The sequence below is a fragment of the Ursus arctos genome, unplaced genomic scaffold, assembly GCF_023065955.2.
Source record: "Ursus arctos isolate Adak ecotype North America unplaced genomic scaffold, UrsArc2.0 scaffold_2, whole genome shotgun sequence".
Lineage (NCBI taxonomy): Eukaryota > Metazoa > Chordata > Mammalia > Carnivora > Ursidae > Ursus > Ursus arctos.
Genome location: NW_026622874.1, coordinates 37,702,610 through 37,723,350, shown reverse-complemented (window position 1 = coordinate 37,723,350; position 20,741 = coordinate 37,702,610). Strand labels below are relative to the sequence as shown.

At 54.7% G+C, this 20,741-nt stretch overlaps 2 protein-coding genes across 3 annotated transcripts in view; both read left to right on the top strand.

Annotated features, from left to right (window-relative positions):
* The first annotated feature begins 5,412 nt into the window (after positions 1–5,412).
* Positions 5,413–6,474, top strand: ASCL5 (achaete-scute family bHLH transcription factor 5). The gene has a single exon (XM_026480684.4). The coding sequence runs from the start codon at positions 5,902–5,904 to the stop codon at positions 6,472–6,474; it is 573 nt and encodes a 190-aa protein (XP_026336469.2). The 5' UTR covers positions 5,413–5,901.
* A 1,492-nt stretch (positions 6,475–7,966) lies between these two features.
* Positions 7,967–20,741, top strand: part of CACNA1S (calcium voltage-gated channel subunit alpha1 S) — a 68,719-nt gene continuing 55,944 nt past the window's right edge. Inside the window, exons 1-2 of one of the 2 annotated variants that reach the window (XM_044377782.3) lie at positions 7,967–8,329; positions 10,018–10,123. In XM_044377782.3, the coding sequence (XP_044233717.2) occupies positions 8,178–8,329; positions 10,018–10,123 (258 nt within the window). In that variant the 5' untranslated portion in view covers positions 7,967–8,177. The remainder of the gene's footprint in view (positions 8,330–10,017; positions 10,124–20,741) is intronic. The other variant, XM_044377783.3, reaches the window with a different exon arrangement.

The following is a 20,741-nucleotide window of genomic DNA, read 5'->3' as shown; positions in this document are numbered from 1 at the left end:
TGAACCCTGTGAATCTCCCAGAAAGGGAATGAAGGGGGCTGCATTTCTCAAAGTATTTGACCATGGAGCTTCTGGGAAAAGTTTTATTGACAGCCTTGCTGGAGGCTGGAGAATGTGCAAGACGACAGCACAAAGCCAATGAGTTCTGTCATTAAAAATATTTTTTTAAATTAACTCGTGTCTACACCCACTGTGGGGCTCGAACTCACTACCCAGAGATCAAGAGTTGCATGCTCCACCGACTGAGCCAGGCAGGGCCCCCACTCTGTCATTTTGAGTGCTTGGTTTCCTTATGAATTCTCCCGGGTTTTGGCAGCAGGGGTGGCGGGGCTCTGGAAGAAGTCTCGAGTCAGGTGCTGAGAAGCACCATCTTGGATCTGTCAACTGTAGGAATCTCTCCGAGTGGTGGGAGGAGCAGAGGACCATGAACTCACTTTCCCCAAAGTCACTGCTGAAGCCGTGCGTTCCGTGTTCAGCCAGCGTCTGACCTCAGACTCCCCCCTCTGGCTCCAGTCCCAGTGAAGACAGTGAGAGAAGCCGCAAAGGTAGAAAATTATGTTACCTGCTCCTTAAGTGGTAAAGCCTGTTGGAAGTTCACATCTCCCTTTGTTTGATAAAGGATGGTTCAGCCCTCCCCGGGGATTCCCAGTGTCAATCAACAAACATTTACTGAGCACATACTTTGGTCTTAAAAATGAAGTATGAGACAGGCCTTCTTTCACTTACAGTTCACAACCTGGTCGGGAGGCAGTGTCAGGAGGTTCTCTGGGGAGAGCGCCCGCTGGCTGCCTGCTGGCCACCAAGAGTAGAGTGGAGGGCGGGGTGGGGAGCTCGGGCTGAGTAGCCAGTGGACACTTGGGAGAGCGCTGGGACAGGGGTCAGCAGGCAGTGCTCATGAAACCGTCAGCAAGGAGTTATAATAATGTGCCGTCCTGGGGGGTTGTGACATTAGAGCCTCTGGCAGCATGTGACAACAGGGAGCTAATGCTGGCGGGGCAAATGCTACATGCTGCACAATTAGGAACAGCAGGGCTTTGGAAAGGAGGCCCAGGACACCCCCACTGGCAACTTACTCTCTCTGTCGCAAGTCGGATTGAGGGCTGTGGAGTCCTTGGTGTAATACCTTGTTGACAGTCGGCCCTTAACAAAGCAGCTGTGCACGGTGTGGTGTGAACATATCGCGGTCCTAAAAGGGGCAGCTCAGTGTCTTGCATCATGAAGTGAGCTTCATGGAAGAATCTCGGGTGCCTCTCGCCAGGCACATCTGCTCTGCCATGCCAGGGAGAAATTAAACCAGCGCGGGGCAGAACGGTGAGGCGCTGGGGGGACGCCACGGGCAAGGGATGCCCTCAGTCCCACAGAGGAGCTAGGGCCCCTTTGAAGAGTAGGCAGTGTTGCCCGCGGTGCTATTTTGTGGCTGCTTAAAGCACTCTATGGGTTGGTTGAACTTGACCCAGTCCATAATCAACCACCACTGCTAATGTATGCGGGGGGCAGGGGAGTGGGGATCGGGGGACTTCCTATACCAACTTCCGAACCACATTTCTCTCTAGTGAGTTGCCTAATTCTGACACAACGTGCTATTTCTTGTTCAAAACAAATAACAAAATATGCTTGATTATACGTACTCCATGTATCTGTATATAATGAAAGTTTAGGGGATGTGAATTGATCCACAGACTCAACTAAGAGAGTCAGTGCATGTTAACAGAAAACCGAGTGACTCTTCGTTGGGGAGGGTCTTCCTTTCCCCCCAGATTTCCAAAAGATCTGGAAACACAGTTCCCAAGGGGAGTTACACCTGGAAGTTGGTTAAAACTTCACAGTCATGAGGTCCCCACCTGGAATTTCATCCATCAGCTACTGCCATTGCTTCTCATCGCCACACGGTGGCACTGTTAGCAAATGGTTCTGCCCCGTCCGGTGACCTGAGCGGAAGGGTTAGTAGCACGGGGCTGCAGATCAGATCCTGTCCAGGCTGCCGATCTTTGAGTGAGGACCATCCCACTATTCAGGGTGTCTAAGCTCAGGCAAGGGGCTCTTCCCCGGGGTACGGCTCCTGGTGTTTGACCCCGTCTGATTACATCCCAGTACTTGCCTTCCCACCAGCAGAGCTCCACGGCCACCCTCCTGAGAATATCCTCAAGGGGGCGTTCCCTTCCCAAGGTTGACCAAGGTGACCTGCGAAACCTCCGCCACCAGCAGGGACGCTCAATCGCAGCACAATTATTCGAATCTGTAGGGGAACATCCCCTCCAACAGGAATCATAAGTTAATAAAATACTTGTGTTAGGTCAGAACAAGCCCCTCTGATCTTCTGGTTCAAATGTGAAGCCGCGGGGAGACATCCTGAGGGAAGGGGTGAAGAAGGGTATGGTCGTTTAGATTTGTTAGTTTACGAAATTACTAACTGTGGAAACTCGGACAGGACCTTAACCTTTATAAGCCTCGGGTTCCTCATCTGTAAAACTGGGTGATCTTAGCACTGACCTCACGAGAACGGTGTAGGAGTTAAATGGGATGGTCCATGGAAAGCACGTAGCACGGTGGCTCGTGCATCATAAATAATAAATAACAGCTAGAATTATCATTACTGTTATTTCACTACAGTGTTTTGTTCACTGCTCTATCCCAGGGCCCAGAGCGACCCCTCGTGTACAAAGGGCCCCAGCAAGTAAGTGCGGAGTGAACGGTTCTCTTGCCTCTGGGTGATAGCCTACCGCACTGTGTCCTCGGTGTCTGGTCTGGGGTGGGGGATCCGATGGCAGAAGAAGAAGAACACAGTGCAGCTGGGGGTGTGTCCTCATCTGGGCTCCCTGCCAGGTTATTAGCTCTCTCCTGACAGTAAAGAGAGAAGTGGCCCAAGAGCCCTCAAGCTGTGAGGTTTCTTGTGTGTGACTTTTCTGAATGGTTTTATGAAAAGAACGGAAACAGTTTGTCTGAAATGTAAATAAGTATTGAATATTGAGTCAATACAAATACATATTAAGTTATATTTGTAAAATTGTCACGAGATATAAATAAACTTCTGACCCTCTATCAAATTAAATTTGAATAATTAAATCAAATTTAAGTAGACGGGGGTCACGTGGGAACGTACAGTCTGGATTCCATGTTTTTACCAAAACAGGGCACTGCTAGCAATAATTTTCAGCAGTGTTATGTACCCAGCACTGGGCAAGGGGCAGAGGGCATTACCTAGGAATGAAGGGCTTACAATGAAGGGCTTATAATGAAGGCATAATCCCGAAAGTCCATGCTGGGAGGTGCTGAGCTCAGGCAGTCAGCATGGGCGGAGCTCCCTCAAAGGTTGGCAGGAATGGGGAAAATCAAGGAAGCTATGAAACAGGTCCCAAGGCCTGTCAGTAGAAGCCAAGGAGAGAGCTCAGGAATGAGCAGAGAGTGACAGGAGGAGACTGGTCCTGACGGAGCTGAGAGTCTGTTGGAAAGAGATTTTCTAGAACCTTCCCTCAAAAGCAGCGGGGAGCCCTGAAAGGCTGCTGAGCAGGGGAGGGATATGTGAATTTGTCCTGATGTCTGGCGCATTTGCTTCCACTCTTGAGAGCAGATGCAAATCTCCATGACGTTTAGAATCGCTGTTGATTCTTCCTGGTTTTCATTCAGCATAGAGGGCAGAGCCAGCTGGGGACAGAATTGGGACCCAATTAAGGACAAAGATGAGAAAATGCAGAAGGAGACTCCCTCAGGAATCTGAGTCACCAACCTCCCCCTGTCAGGGAGAGAGCTAGCCCCTTTCTGTCTCATCGAAAGGCCTTGCCCGGTGTCCAAGGCCTCCCGCTGCCCCATCACTCCCTGTGTGGGTACAGCTCTTGCTCATTCCATCTTCCATGAGGAGGAGGACAATGATAGAGTAGTGTGACAGGTGCTTAGACAGCATTTGTAGGACAGTGAGGACACACACAAGTGGGGAGAACAGGGCCTGAGAGAATTCCTGGAGGAAATTATACTCAGGCTGAATCCGCTAACTACATGTGATGAGGGTCGGGTGGCGTTTAAATTCAATGCAGAGCACTTATTTCTGAGATAGCAGCTTCCTGGAGCCTGGGAGAGGCCGGTGTAACTGAGCCCTGCCCTGACAAGCCCAGCTTGCTGCCTAGACCCCCGGCCAGTTATTCAACAAGCCATTGTGCCGCGTCTGCAGCAGGCCAGGAGCCGGGCCAGGCTCTGCGCACACGGAAGTGAGAGAATAGACACTTCCGGTCAGTGCCGAGAAGGAGAAGCCCAGGACGGGGTGGGAGGGTGCAGCCTGGATCCGCAGGCCCTGGGGCACAGAAGGCTTTGGTGCTTGCCCTGGAAGTCCCAGCAACACCTAAGTCCCTTGGAATCGGATTCATTTCCTCAGGAAAGAGTTACCCCCTTGGTAGGCTTGTGGTGGCCACTGTGCTAGTTCAATAAACAGTCTTTGAGCCCCTTAGATGGAAGGCCTTAGAAGGTATCCATCATAAGATCTGATCCCCACTCTCAAAGGAAATGACATCATCAGGCCCTTTTTTTTTTTTAAGTTTTAATTTAAATTCCAGTTAGTTAACATACAGGGTAATACTAGTTTCAGGAGTACAATACAGCGATTCAGCACTTCATATAATGCAAGGTGCTCATCACAAGTGCGCTCCTTAATCCCCACCACCTGTTCCCCCATCCCCGTGCCCCTTCCCGGCTGCAAACCAGCAGTTTGTCCTCTGGAATTAAGAGGCTCTTTCTTGGTTTGCCTCTCTCTTTTTTTTTTCCCCTTTGCTCATTTGTTTTGTTTCTTAAATTCTCCATGAGTGAAATCATATAGTATTTGTCTTTCTCTGATTGACTTATTTCTCTTGGCATTATACTCTAGCTCCATGCATGTTGTTGCAAATGGCAAGATTTCATTCTTTTTTACAGCTGAGTAGTATTCGATTGTATATATGTAGCACCTCTTCTTTATGCATCGGCTATCCGTGGACAGACACTTGGGCAGTTTCTATAATTTGGCTATTGTAGAGAATGCTGCTGTAAACTTCAGGGTGCATGTATCCCTTGGAATTAGTATTTTTGTATTTTTAGGTAAATATCTAGTAGTGTGATTGTTAAATCGTAGGGTCACTGGGCACTTTTTATAAGCCGGCCCAGGAGGTGTTTTTTGGTTACTTTTTCTCATTTGATTCTCACATATTACTCTTAATCTCCTGTGAGGGATGTTGAGTTATCTCCATGTGTGGAAAGCAGGCCGCAGAGAGGTCCCCCAGCCATGAAAGGGTGAACACAGGTTTGAACCCTGCTCTGCCCTTAGCGGTCTCAGCAGCCACACCGGGTCCCCTCAGGATGCTCACGAGCCCCTTGGAGGGTGGGGGTGGGGTGACTCAGAAGAGCACATAATACAATTCCTAATTGATATGTTCACTCCCCTCTTCTCTAGAAACATTTCCCCGAGCTGAGCCGGCACACTCCTCACAGCAGCCGACGGTTTGTGGCCCGGGCAGCGGGGGGATTCCCCAGATGGTAAGGAACAAGAACCCGGTGCCCGTGGCCCCAAGTATGAAGTCCCAGGGTTAGTGCCCGTGGGAGGTGCCCATGCTGGGCTCAGGAGGAGGCGGGGCGCCGAGGCCTGCTGCCCTGCCCATGGGTGCCACGGAAGAAGGCAGGGGTCCCCGGAGTTGTGCGGCGCCGCGGCGGGATCGGAGAGGGTGCCGCTGAGCCTCTGCCAGGAGCCACACTAGGCCACGGCGATGACTCCTGGCAGGGCGATCTCGGAGGCCATCCCAAAGGGCGAAGAGGAGCCCTAACCCATCCTGGTACCCCAGGGCTGCTGCTGGCGATGTGACTCGTCCCTGTGGTCGGGCCCACGCAGACCCCAGGCAGGGGCGTCTCGGGGAGGGTCTCACTCTGGGTCCAGCTCCACGCGGCACCATGAACAATAACTTCTGCCGGGCCCTGGCGGACCGGCGGCCCCTGGCGCCCCCCAGCTGCATGCAGCTGGGCGTCGTGCCCCCTCCGCGCCGGGCGCCCTTGCCTCCCGCCGAGCCCCTGGGCAACGTGCCCCTGCTGCTGTACCCGGGCCCGGCCGAGCCGCAGTACTACGATGCCTACGCGGGCGTGTTCCCCTACGTGCCCTTCCCCGGTGCCTTCGGGGTGTACGACTACCCCTTCGAGCCCGCCTTCATCCAGAAGCGCAACGAGCGCGAGCGGCAGCGGGTCAAGTGCGTCAACGAGGGCTACGCGCGCCTCCGCGGCCACCTGCCGGGCGCGCTGGCGGAGAAGCGGCTCAGCAAGGTGGAGACCCTGCGCGCCGCCATCCGCTACATCAAGTACCTGCAGGAGCTGCTGAGCGCCGCCCCCGACGGCGCGCCGCCCTCCGCCTCCCCGCCCGACTGCCCCGGCGACCGCGAGGCCCGGGCGCCCGGCTCCCTGGTGCCCGAGTCGTGCGAGTCCTCCTGCTTCTCCTCCTCGCCGTTCTTTGAGTCGGAGGAATCCAGCCACTGAGCGGGGACCGGGGCTGGGTGGGGGGATCCGCCAGGGCCGTCCCACTCCCGAGAGCAGCCCGGGGACTGTCGGGTCACCCGCGGTGCGGCGCAGGCCCCTGGCGTTTGCGGGTCCGCGGCGTTGCGGTGTCTGCGACACCGTCCCTCCGCCACCGCCACCACCGACCCCATTCCTTACAGCTTGGGGTAGAGGTGCAGGGATGGGGATAGAGGGGCACCACAGAGAGGGGAGGAGCCCCGGGGAAGTTCCGGGTGCGCGCCGTGCCCGCTCCAGGCGGCAGGGGGCAACCCAGGACGGCCGTCCCTGGGTGGGCCTCCCGCTCTGCCCCAGCCCCGCGCTGCGGAAGGTCGGAGCTCAGCTCCAGCTTGTGCACCACCCGCTGTGGTGGCCTCTTCGACCTCGACCTTTGTCGCCACGGGTGCAGCCCTGTGTCTGCGACTCCCCAGGAGGCCGGCTGGTCTTTGGATGGGATGAGCCGTGCCCTTGCTGTCCACGAGATGGCCTCAAATCCTAGCGTCCACTTTGGGAGCTTGCTTGCCACCCCCGGCTCCCCCCCACCCCAGAGGAACCCAGACGCCCAGACAGGAGGCCAGACTGCTGCTTGCACTTCTCCCAGATCAGACTTGGGAAGAGGCCAAGTGCATGCCTTGGTGAAGCACTCTGGCTTCCCTGATGGAGGGCGATTACCCACCCCCACCCCTGACCCCCAGTGTAGCCTTTTCATCCTTTTTCCCCCCAGGTTGCTTGAGGACTGCGTTAATTTTCCCCTCAGACTGTATCCCTCTGTGGGCAATGGGACCATATGGCGCTGTGTTTGTACCAAGAGGCTAAATAAAAGATTTGTTGAGTTTTGTGATTCCAGATCAGTCTACCTCACTTCCCTGGTGCCCCTTTGTCACCCCCACCCACAACTCGGAGCACTTACTGCGGGTGGTGTGGGGCATTCGGTCAGCTCTGCATCCAGCTAACGTTTACAGAGAGCTTAGTGTGTCCCAGGCACAGTGTCAGGGAGGGGCCGGAGCACAGTGAGGGGCTGGAGGGGTTGCGGGAGGAGGGTGCAAAGCACACAGTCACTACCCATTGTGCCCGAAGTGTGCACGCTCAACGTTCTTCTGAGGGAGACTTTCGCCCCGGTGTGGACGAGTTAGCTTTCCTGACGGGGTGTGCCCGGGGTGGCGAGGTCTGGCGTGACAGCTAGCTGCAGGTCCTGAGATGGTGTTTGGGAGGGTGCCGTGGGGCGAGGGAGCGGGGGAAGCTCATCTTGGCACACGGGAGCATCTGCAGTTTGAGGCTCCATATCATAGGTTACCCCCTTCCTGAACTCTCTATTGCCCCAGCCTTGAAGCTTTCCATCCTGTCTCCCACTGCCCCCATTCCTAGGCCCATGTGAAAGTTCCTTCTGCCACCCCCCTACCAGCCTCCTTAGGGACATATTGGGATGTCACTGGCTGGGCTGGGAAGGAATGACAGCTGCCTGGCCTCAGGAGCTCAGGCCAGGCAGCAGGGAGCCAGTGGAGGCTAATTTTACTTGCTGGGAGCAGGGAGAGTAATCCTCCTGCCCCCGCCCCCTGGCTGGCTCCGCCGGGCATGCTGGGCCCAGCAGGCTCAGCCGGTCCAGTCCCCAAGGCGGGGGCACTGGGGACGCAGGGCGGAGAGGGCAGCGGGGTGGGGGAACAGGAGACAGCGAGGCCACCAGGGAAGCCATGGAGCCGTCCTCACCCCACGATGAGGGCCTGAGGAAGAAACAACCCAAGAAGCCCGTTCCTGAGATTCTGCCAAGGCCCCCCCGGGCCCTGTTCTGCTTGACCCTCCAGAACCCCGTGAGGAAGGCCTGCATCAACATCGTGGAATGGAAGTATCCTTTGGGACCCGCAGGGTGTCAGGGAGAGCCTGTGTGATGTGGGAGAGGGAGGCAGGGCATGGTCACAGATCACAGACTTTGGGGGTAGGGGGACTGGGGACTTGGAGATGGGGTGAACTGCCACAGAAGGGGTGTAAGGAGCCTTAGGGAAGGAAGGCTTCTGCTGAGGGGGAGGGGAGCAGCAGGAGGAACTGGTGGGGCCGCCGCCTGAGTGCTGGGCCCAAGGCCTGGTGACAACCATCTGTGGAAGGGACCCGGATGTCTCACGGGGGCAGATCACAGGTGTGCCCAAACCCCATGATCATGGGGCTCCACTGAGGGGTTTGAGGCAATGGTCTCATTTTGATACAGGATGGGAGAGAAAAAAGCAGATTCTCCCCCTTGGTGGGAGGGTGTGAAGGCAGAGAGATTGCCGAGCGAGGGGCGTCCAGCGGAGGATGGGGTCAAAGGAGAAACGGCCTTGAACAAAGGGCTGCTGTGAGGCGCTCCGGGCGCAGGGTGATGCCTTGGCGGTTTTCACTCAGACATAACACTCTGGGGACAGGGACTTGCAATCCCTTTCTCTGTTTGCATTAGCTCTGAGAGGAAGAATGATGAAAATATCTGGGTTATTTGGGGAAGGGAGGAAGGAGATTGGGGGGAGGGGCTGTGTCAAGTGCCTTCTCACAGAGCGGTCAGGAATATTTGAAATATTTCTGTAGGGTTCTGGAACACTGGACTCCCACCAGCTGTTCCCCAGAAGAAAGGGGAATAAGGGCTAATTGGAAGGATAAGGAAAACGTGGGCCCAATTGGAATGGCTGGGGTCAGAGTGGGCCCTGCTGCCCTCAGCTCCACCTGGTGACATGGAACTCCCACTGCCTCTCCCTCCTGGCCTGTCTCCGGGGGGGTCGGGTTTCCCCCGGTGGGTTCTCTCTCCTCCATCCTCTGCGCCTCTGTGCCCCTGTGGCCCACCTTTTCTCAGACCCTGGCAGGAAGAGAAGCAGGTAGTCAGTCCAGACCTTCTGCATAGTGTGCCTGCCACCCTGCGGCCCGTCCCCACCTCCACCACCCGCTTTACAGTGGCTCAGCCTATGGGTTGGGTTGGGCTGCTCGCCCACAAAGGAATGGGCCTGGGGGTGCCCCTTGGGAAATGACTGTGAAGGGGGTGGGTGCGCCTGGGAGGGAGGCGTGAGTGGGTGTGGGACGCGCACACCGGCACGTGAGCTTGGCTGGGGAGGGGGCCGGGTAGGCTGCTGACTCAGTCGGCCTATCCATTCCTTCCTCAGGTTGGGGGGGATTTGGGTACCACTTCTGCAGCCTCCCCTTTCCTGGTCCTGTCCTGTGGATACCCAACCCCAGCATCCCTCACCAGTTCTCTGAGTGAGCCCCCCAAGTTGTCTGGCGAGAATCTTAGAAAATCATGGCTCCCCGGGGGTGGGGGGGGCAGCTAGTTGGGGGATGGGCAGGTGTTTGCCAAGAAGCATTACGTCTTCCTAGCCCTTAAAGCTGAGTAGCCCTCAGCCAAGTTCCTATCCCATCTAAGTGGAAGTTACCTGCTCCCGAGGAGAACCTGGCCATTTCTATAACCTACAGGAGAGCAGGGAAGGAGCCGCAGGGGCCCAAAGGCCTGCATTGTACCACTCCCCTTACGGGTACCAGTCCCACGCCTCACTCAAGGGCGCTCCTTAACCCTAACACCAGACCCTTCGAGACCATCATCTTGCTCACCATCTTTGCCAACTGTGTGGCCCTGGCTGTGTACCTGCCCATGCCGGAAGACGACAACAACACTCTGAACCTTGGCCTGGTAAGAGAGGTCCTCCTACCCCCCTCCTGCAGCCCCAGGCTGGGGGAGGCCGGCTGGTGGACGGCATGCTGGTGGGTGGTGCTGGAGCTCCCATCCCCTGAGGGCACAGACCCCACCCTCCCAGCCACCTGCAGGGCTGACGGGCGACTCCACAGCTTTGCAGGGTAAACCTGCTAATTCTGGATTCCGTAAGGTTACCATCCAGCACTGAGCGAGTACTTACCGTGCCTAGGCACTGTGCTAAGCACCGGATGCGAGGAAGCTCAGAAAATCCTCACGATAGCCCCATGAAGTGATGCTGTCTGACAGACGCAGGAACTGAGGCTCAGTAAGGTCAGCGACCGAGCAACGGAGGCCGAGTGCTACGTTCCCTTTCCTGGATCTCATCCAGAAGGAACTTGCCTCCCGGGAGAGTGGGATCTAGGAATTCCAAGAGAGCACATAGTTTAGGGCTCTATACCATGTTCCCCTTGCCCCTTCACCAATAACATGGACACAGAGCCATAAAATGCCAGATCTGGAAGGGATTTTCCAGCATCCTGTTGTCCTATCTCCTCCCCTCCTGGCTGGTTTACGGGTGAGAAAACAGAGCCCTACAGAGGTGAAGGGCTGACCTGACCCAGCAGCTAGATAACAGTAAACACGGTTACCATTTACCATGAGCTTATTGGATGCCAGGTTCTGTGCTAAATAGTTTACTGTCTTACTTAATTCTCTTAACTGCCCCCCGTGAGGCAACACCATTAAATCCATGTAAAAGACAAGGAAACTGAGACTCAGAGAGTTTGGGTACCTTGCCCAAGGTCACCCCACATGCAAGTCCTGTCATAGGGTCTCAAAGTCAGGCCTCTCTGACTTTAGGACCTGCTCTGGTGACCGCTGTGTTGCCCACATGGTGACAGCTTGAGGACTTCTAGGGGAAGCCCTTGTAGAAACAGTGCTCTCAGGCATTTACTGTCTAGGCCCCCGAGGAGACAGAACAATGGATCCACCATCTCAACAGGTTTTTCCTGCATTTATATCACGGGGGGAGGGAGGGGGGAGGCCAATTAACATGCATCCAGGGCCTGAAAGAAAGGTATTTATCTTTGCTTCTCCTTTATGCTGGTTTCCATGGGAATCTATCTTGAGCTGGTGAGAAGCTGGGATTTTAAGCGTGTGCTTGGCTATAAACAGAAAAAACTCTGGTTCCGAGTGTGGAAGGAGAGTGAGGTGAACTGTGGGCAGGGCCCATACAACAAAGGCTGGGAAGGGGCGCTGAACCTTCCACAAGACAGACTTCGTATTTAGTGTCCCTTAACCCAGGAGGGCTGTGGGTCCACCCCACTCTTCAGGATTTTATATTTGGTGCCTTCTTTCTATTTCAACTTCTTAAGAAGTTTGCTACTTTCAAAAGAAATTGCCCTCTGGATGGGGTTAAATTACACCTTACTGGGTCTGTCATCTTCCATCTTGAAACATGGCTGCCTTAAAAATTTCTCATGGTCCTGTGTGCTTTCCTTTAGCGTGTGGGCTGGAGTTACAAAGCCTTGGGTAAGGTCTAGCTAGAGCTCACAGACACAAGATGATGAGTTTCCTGGAAGAGGAAAACCTGACCAGAAAGCTTTCCAAAGCAGTGAATATCACTTCACATGTCAAAGTTGGACTATTAACAGTCGGTGAGGGATCCTAATCTGATCGCTTTGGGGTGAAGCCCAGAGAGGGTAGGTGAGAGAGTCACAGAGCCAGCTTCTAGCTGTGGACTCTTCATTCCATTTGTCAATTATACGTTCATCTCCATGTGATCCAGCAGGAGAGAAATGAGAGGAGTTAGACCAGAAGGAAGGGACATCAGATATTCATCTCTCTCTTACCTACCGGCTGCTTTGTAGGTATCAGAAAGGTTAGGGACTTTCAGGTCATCCAAAATAACCCTTAGTTTATAAGAAGGGAGGCCCACAGATCAATTCATTAACTTTCCCATTCATTTAATAAATATTTATTTAGTGCCTATTATACCCCTGGCACATGCTAGGGATATAATTGGGAACCAAGTAGACATAGTTCCAGTCTTCACAGGGATTAACTAATCAAATCAATTAAGCATAATTATAATTATTACACAAGTAGTTAAAATGAGATGGAAAATGTGTAAGATTTGGGACACCATGATATTTTACTGGAGAAGGACCTGGTCCTTCCCAGAGGACGTGATGTTTACCCTGAGATGTGAAGGATGAGAACAGGGCCAACTTCATGAGCCTGTGACCTATACAGTCGCTCTGGGGCCTGCACTTAGAAGGTCGCCATGCTTGGGGTTTAATGATCTGTGGTTATAGTGCTGCAAATTTAAACGATTTCATCTTTGAATCCTTATTCTGTGAGTGAAGACCAATGGAACAATGGTATCTGCACTAGTATTTAGAGCCGGGGCCCCACTCACAGTTCCCCCCCTGCCACCTCCTTCCAGCTTCCCACCTGAACGGACAGATACTGCTCAGTCTCTCCCCGCTGGCGTCCTGGGCCAGGGTCAGGGCTGGGTACACGTGGGTCTTGGGTGTCTCAGGACAGGGCATGGCAGTGGCTGTCCCCACCCTGGGCTGACAGGACCACAGCCCATTCAGTGAATGATCGCCTGGGGGAGCTTATGGCTTATCCCCCAACCAGATACTTAGTGTCTCCTGGAGCAGAGGCGGCCATACCCTTGTGTGCTGGCTGCCCACGTTGGGTGGAGGCAGCAAGCCCACGGGAAGGGAGATGCCTGCTTCCACTTCCCCACCTCTAGCCCAGGGGCAGGACGTCTGGCCGCTGCATGGTAGTGGACTGAGCATGCAGTGGGTCATGGAGGAGGACAAGGAGTGCCGGTGGGGGTCTGTACTTTTCCCCCACAACAGTAAATGGGCAATAAAAAACACCATGACAGGTCGAAAAGGAAACCATGGGAGGAAGAAAAAAGCTTTATATCCTAACACCTTTAATGGCATTTATTTCCTACTTTCTGAACAATTTTTCATTTTTCATTTTATACTGGCCCATCGATTATGTAGCTGGTCCTGGAGGAGGGGTTGGGGCACCAGGGGAGAGGCGGTAGAAGCCTCAGCAGGGAGCCCCCTGAGCGGAGTGCTGGAGGCAAGAGGTTGAGAAATCTCTCGGGCCACCATGAAGAGGGTGGACTGGGGTGGGAGGAGAAGGGAAGCAGGGAGAGGAGGGAGAAGGAGGAGAAGTTGTGCGGGCAGGCAGGGGGGGAGACTGGAACTGAGGCATGATGGGTACGAGGATGACGGAGAGAGATAGTGAGGAGATGGCTCAGCAGGACTTGGTGCCTGCTGGATGTGGGGACGGAGGCATGGGGGAGGGGAAGAAGAGGCAAGGATGACGCTCGGGTTTCAGAGTAGGTGACAAGCAGATGGCGGTATCACTTTACCAAGACAGGCGGCACCCGGGGAGGAGCAGGCGGAGATGGGAGGAGGGACACAGGGATTTTGGTCTCGGTCCTGTTGAGATACAGGCACCGCGGTTCACCAGGCGATGGGCTTTGCGGGTCTGAGCGTTAGACGGGTGCGAGCTAGGGGGCAGGGCTGGTCAGGGGACAAGGAAGCCTTGTCACACAGTTGCCTGTGTGAGAACAGAGTCAGGAGGCAGCTGGCGCCCTTGATTGTGGGAAAGTGGACCTGCTCCCCAGCAAGGTCTGGTGCCCCCCCAGGAGCTTTCTCGTGCTCTCCATCTCCTCCCCCCACCCCAGCTTTTGCTGCCGGTGATGGACTGGAGTTGAGGTACCCCCCAACTCTGCCTGTTCTGTGTCAGTGGAGAAACCCGGGTCTTCCCTGAACGGGAGGACACGGAGGCTCAGAGAGGCCAGGGCAGTTCTGGAGAGACACAGGGGCTCAGAGGATGGCAAGAAGAGGACGGGGGGTGCTGATGTCCTGGCCGGCCGTGTAGCATCATGGCGGAGGGGGAAGGGGCTCTGAGATCAGCCAGGTTGGGGAAGAGTGGGTTCTGGAGCTACCCGAGTATGCTTTTGAGTCCAGGACCATTCATATACTAGCTGCGTGATTTTGGACATGTTATATAACTTCGTGCCCTCAGTCCCCTCGTTTGTAAGATGGGGGTAACATCATACACTTGAGAGAAGTTACTGGATGAGTCAAGACCTGGTGTGTTGCGGTGCCCCTTTTATCGACATAAGGAATTTTCCTACACAGGTACCACAGTGCCTCAGAGTGGGATCCCCAGTGACAAAGCCCCGCTCACAGAGACCCTTGGGTTGTTCTAGATTCAAAGGGTATGACCAAAGGATTTTAAAAAAAAAAATTTCCTCTTCACCTCACCCGCTATCTGTCCCTGATTTCTCTTAGATTTTTCATTTTCACTCCTTGAAACATCCAACTTATCTGAATGGGTTTCCTGGCCACCCCAATCCAGTCCTCCAGCAAATTCTCCTCCTCCTCACGATCACCAGCTTAACAACACCCAGTAGCTGTCGGGCACTCACAATTGTGCAGGATCTATTCTAATGCTCTGTATGCATTATCTCATTTATTGTCCACAACAGACCCACAGGAAGGTAGTACTATTTTTCTCATTTTTACAGAAGAGTAAACTGAGGCACGGAGAGGTTAGATCACCGCACATGCCCAGCTGGCTGTGTGGGCAAGCCTGTCCCTTGTGTTGGGCATCTTGATGTGGCATTCTTGATATCAGGAGAGGATGACCATCCCTGCTTCCCTGGTGAGTGGCACAGGAGGAGTCCCACGAGAGCAGACCCCAGCCCCCCACCGTAACCCTGCTTTCTCCTGATTGTGCAGCTGCTGCCTGCCCAGGCCAGAATGGACGCTCAGAGCATCCGGCCCCAGCCTCTACCTGGGCTGGACTCCACTTGCCCAAGAGAGAAGCCTACCTTAGGCTTGGGAAGCCTGTGTCTAACCCAGCCCTGTCCCAGAGTTCTCCCAGGAGAGTGAAGGCTGGGGATGCAGATCACAAAGGGGCACCATTTGTCAGAGAAGCAGGAGGATGGACTAGACACCGAGTCACCACGGGGGCCAGTAGAAGGGCAGTGGGATTTCCAAGGGTAGTTGAAAGCCAAGACCAGACCTCAGGGCCAAGCCAGACCAAGACCCTCTCAAGCCAGCTCTGCTCCTTGAAGCCCCACTTGCTCCCTGAGGTCTGAGGAATGCTGCTCCTAGGGGGTACCCCTGACTGGGTGAAAGGGGACTTTGGAAGGGTCACCACTCCAGCCTTGACCAGCCTGAGGGCACCCATGTGGGCAAGCACCAAGGATCAGAGTTACTAATTATTGGGCACAGACTGGGAATTGATTGCTTTTGCTACATTATTTTACTTCATCCTCAGAGCAATCCTGTGTCCAAGCATGCGTTTCAAACAGTGCAAACGTGCCTCGGATTAAAATAAAGAAGGAACACGTGTCAAAGATTAATTCAACCGAGAAGAGAGCAGGCAGGAGGTTAAAGCTGATTCAAAGAGAATTCGAGGAACAGAAGTATATAATATTGGAGAAAGAAATAACGGAATAAGATTACCAGGTTAGATCCTAAGCCGACTGATGTCCCACGGGGCAATGAAATAGGAACCTGTTCGTGTTATCTTTTCTATTGGCAGAAACCATTTGTATCTCCACAGGACAGAACTGTGAGAGTTGAACAGGCACCTTCCCCCAGCTCAGTGGTTTTCAAGGGCAGGGAGGGAAGAGACATTTGGCAATGCTGGGAAACTGGTGGGGACCGTCCCCACATTACAGGCATCTAGCAGGTAGAGGCCAGGGATGCTGCCAAACATCCCCGATGCCCAGGACGGCCCCCTCCCACCAAGAAAGGATTGTCCTTGAAATGTGAATAAGGCTGGGGCTGATAAACTTTGTCCTAGATCATGAAATAGTCCTTGGCCAGGCCTGTTATAAAATGCTCCAACATGACATTTCAAGGACATGGCGACCTCCCTTTGCCTAATTTCTAAGTTCTGGATGATTTTTGGCACACTGGTCAGGTAGGCCTTGGTGGTGCCCAGGGCAGGACCAGTCTGGAGGGATTCAGCCTTTCAGCTCGTCCCCAGCCTCCGCATCCCTGGCCTCCCCATCCCCGGCCCTCGGAGAGCAGTGGGCCCACCCCTGCCAGTCCTCCCGTGTCAGCAGACTCGGCCAGGCCCCAGTACATTCCTGGGGTTCAGGTTCCTGTGCACAAGGCAGCAGCCTAAGCCTCTGGCATCCAGGGCACTTGTCTTTTTATAGGGTCTGGAATGTGCCCGCCAACTCCTGCGGCCAGCAGACCACTCCACCTCGCCGTCTGGGGAGGCTCTGGCCTCAGATGGATCCCAGCTCTGGTCTTGCTCTTCGGAAACCTGGGACCTGCTGGGCCCAGGTGATCGGGCCTGCGTCACCATACAGGGTGCAGCCAAGTAAAATGAAAGCCCGCCTTCCAGCCTTCCCCCAGAGCCTGCCCTCTCCCACTGCAGGGACTCAGCTCCCCTTCTGGGGGCTTAGCATTCTGCACCCCTAATCTGCGCCCCTTGCACAGGGCAGGGCTGCAGATGGGGAGGTAGTGAACAGTGGGCGCCTGGAGGAAACCCTGGGCGCCCTGTCCAAGTTATGCAGACTGTGGGGGAGTCGGGGGAGAAAGGGGCTTTCACGTCAGACAAACCTGCCTCCTACCTGGACTTCTGGCAGCTCCCTAAATTCTCGGAGCCTCAGTCACCTCACAGGGGACCACTTAGTGACCTTGCAGAACTCTTACATCGATGAGGACAATGACATCATGTCCCACCCAGCACACAGGGGTTGCACAGTTTTCATTCTTTTCCTTCTCTGCCCGACCAGCGCTCCCAGACCACAGCCAGGGGGCCATGGCAGACCTGGGCAGGGTGGGGTAAGGGGTCGGTCAGGACCTGTTAAACCCCTCCAGATGTCCCAGGCATGCTGTTTCTCTCCCTCCCCAGCATGGCCTACTGGCTGAGCCCACTGACCCTGGAATCAAACTGTCTGGCTTCACATTATGGTTCTGTCACATAGTAGCTGTGTGATCCCCGAGAAGTCACTTAACCCCTCTGTGCTTCAGTTTCCTCATCTGTAAGATGAGGGTAGGAGTACCTCCCTTGTACGGTTCTATGAGGATTAAATGTATGTATGTGGCTAGAATAAAGCCCGGTACATAAGTGAGTGCTTAATAAGTCTTAGCTATCATTATGATTACCTAAGACAGTACTGGTCTCCCACCCCCTCCCAGCTTGGGCACCCTGCTTTCCCCTCATCCCACCTGTCACCACCACCACAAGTATGCAGACTCCTCCTGCGACTCTGGGCTCCATGGTCTTGCTTGGGTAGAAAGCCCTGGCATGTCTGACCCAGCAAGACCTGGGCGAGCCTGTTCTCCCGCGTGGGAAGGGAAGGGGAAGTAGGATGGCAGGAGAGACCCACTCAGATCACATCTACTTGGGTCACAGTCCATCAGGCTAAATATAGCCACATTCCTCACTCCTCATCGGGTCATTTTCCAAACCTGGAGGCTGAGGTGGTCATGGAGATAGACGCCAAGACCCTGGTCACCCCGTGAATCGTGCAGCGACCGGACACCAGGCTGGCTTAGTAGAAAAATCGTTGACTCAGTCACGGCAGGTGGGACAAGCCCTCTTGACCTCGGGCACCCTGCTTCCCTCTCTAAGCCCCACTCTCCTCATCTGGAAAGTAGGAAAAACAGCGTAGCAAGGCTGAACCTTCCTCTACATTTGAGGTGCTCAGGAAATGTCATCCTTTATCCTAGAAATCAACGTTCTCTTGATTCTGAGCCTGCGTCCCTCTGGATGGGGAGAGCCTCAACCTCAGTTATTCTCGGCACTCTCAGTTACCCTGCCTGCCCTGGGCTTGGGCCAGACCCTTCGTCTCCGGCTGTGCTAAGGGTCCCGGGTCCCAGGGGCTCTGTCCAGCCCGGATGAGGCCATAGTGTTCCAGTCCCATGGTCCCCTCAGGCCCACCCTCCACTGTCTCCATTTGAAGTTGAAGGGGCAGGAATCCTTGGCAAGGGGGGCCCTGCTTTCTTGGGGGGCGCCGGGGCCTCCTCCCAGACCCTGCTACGTCTTTAGGGCTCAATGAGGAAGCAGACCCCAGACCAGATCTACCCTAGAGCCTTCTCAACCCTAGGGGAATCTGTTTTGCCTGTGAGACAGCCCTGTCTCCTCAACCTTTTTCCGCATGGTGGGTTCAGGCTTTAGAAAGCAAAGGCCTGGGGCGCTGGCACAAACCTCTCCTGAGGCAGGAGACCCAGCACTGCTGTCTGCTTAAGGCAGCAAGCGAGTCCAGGAGGAAAACAATCATTAATGTTATGAAAGTATCTGACAGTAGCAGCACCCAAGCAGCCTGCTTCGAACACTGGCTGTGAGGCCCGTAAGCGTGACGGGCTGTGTGGGGATGCCCGTACGGAGCCCGGCCCCATGAGCCTGAGCCCTCTCCAAGCACCCTGGGCGCCCTCTCGCCCAGCCAAACTCACTTTGGCTCCTTGAAGCAGATGTGCCTTAAAGACTTAACAACCAATATGAAGGAGTGCCCTCCCGCCAGGAGGATTCAAATCCCAGCTGGTCACAAGGGTTGACCCGAAGGAAGGAGACTCAGGCCCAGGTGACGGGGAGGGCAAAGCTGTGGCAGGCCTCCTTCCCAGGGAGCCCTTTGGCTGGGCCATTCTGGCTTCTCTATCAGCTCTGCTGTAGGCTGTTATGGTTCTTTCTGAGCCCTCCGAGGGGGCCGCCGGGAGCCTGGGAGACTGGAGCCCAGTCCGGTCTTCCTGCAGCCCCAGTGTTGGGGTGGGGATGAGGAGGAAGAGGGTGTGGTAACAGCTGCCTCTGTGGTCCCAGACAGGGACCAGCCAGCTCCCGCCATCTTCCCTCAACGCCCAGGACATGCCAGGGGGAGGAGTAGTCCCTGCGGCATGACTGGCTGACCCTTACGGCTGCAAGACAGCCTGAAAATAGAGGCAGTGGGAGGGTGAGGGGGGTGCAGTCTGAGCTCTGCCTTTTTCAGCTCTAACACCCCCAGGAGCAGGTGCGAGGCCCGTGGGTCAGAGCCATACGCCAGCCCTACCTCCGGCCAAGAGGGGCCCCTGGAAGCCCCGGTTAGAGGTCTGTCTGTGGAGAGACAAGAACTCCCTGAAAGGGACATGTGGCAGTGAAGGCCCTTGAAGGAAGCTGGTAAGAAAGCTCATCTCATGAAGTCAGACTGGCTCACAGTCCTGCCAGGGGGTCGGGAGGGTCAGGGGATCAGAGGTAACTCCCCGTTTCAGAGCCTGGCATGTAGTGTCCCTTCTTAGGAACAGAGACCCCAAAGCTACACCTGTCTTGATTCTATACCCAATCCCAATGCATATATGGGGGGTTTCCCCACACCACCAAGCAACGCTCTCACGCCAGCTGGGTGTCCGACAATTCGAATAAATTCTGTTGCTGTCTCCCTGGATGGAACGTCAGATCTCACAGGTTAAGGGCTCATCCTACAAGACAGACACTGCCACCCCCAACTTCAGAAGCCAACAGCAAGTCCAGGTTGTTTTCTGTGCTCTGACTGACAGGCTGTGGCTGGGAGGTTCCGATGACCCTCTCCTTCGGTTTGATTGGTTTGCTAGAGTGGCTCACAGAACACAGAGCAACATTTTACCTGCCAGATCACTGGCTCATTATAAAAGGATGTAACTCAGGAACAGGCAGATGGAAGAGATGTATACCTTGCCCTCAAGGTATGGGGGAAAAGGGCACGAAGCTTCCATGCTTCCTGAGGGCTCCACTCTCCCTGCATCTCCATCGTTCACCAACCCAGAAACTCTGAACCCTGTCCTTCGGGGTTTTCGTGGAGACTTTATGATGTAGGCACGATGGATTAAATCATTGCCCATTGGTGATGGATTCAACCTTTAGCCCCTTTCCCCTCCCTGGAGGTGAAGGGGGTGGGACTGAAAGTTCCAACCTTCTAATTACATGGTTGACTCCTCTGGTGACCAGTCCCCAACCTTAGGTGGGTTCCACAGGCCATCACTCATTAACATAACAAAAGACCCCTTTGTCATTCTCATCACTTAGGAAATCCCAAGTGCTTTAGAAGCTCTGTGCCATTAGCAGGGATGAAGACCAAACATGTATTTCTCCTTATAAATGCAATATCAGCACCTCCCTTTAAATTATGCTGCAGGAGAAAGGGTGATTTTTTATTGTTTTTTTTCATTCATTCAACAAACATTTCTTGAGCACTTGCTCTGTGCCAGGCAGCACGGTTTGCTCTAGAGCAGAGATTCTCAGATGATTTGTGGGGAAAGACCCGTTTGTTGCTTCCGATTTGCCGTCCGCTGTGGACTGGCAGGGGGTCCTGCTTCGTGGGACCACCTCACCGCGTGCCCTGTGAGACTCCCCCAGTCCAGACTGAGCCTGTAGTCCGCCCACGTGCTGGGAGGCTGGGGCGAAGGGCTGTAACGATTTCCAAGTGCTTGTTCTCCGCGGCTGGACTTTTCTCCGCAATACCAGCCGTTTGTGGACAGCCCCAGTCTCCAGCCTGGACCTGGAGAAACAGTGCACTAAGGACACTGGCTCATTCCTGTGATCACAAAGATTGGTGTGACGGGTACTGTTCTAGATGCAGGTGGCCCAGCAGTGGCCAAAG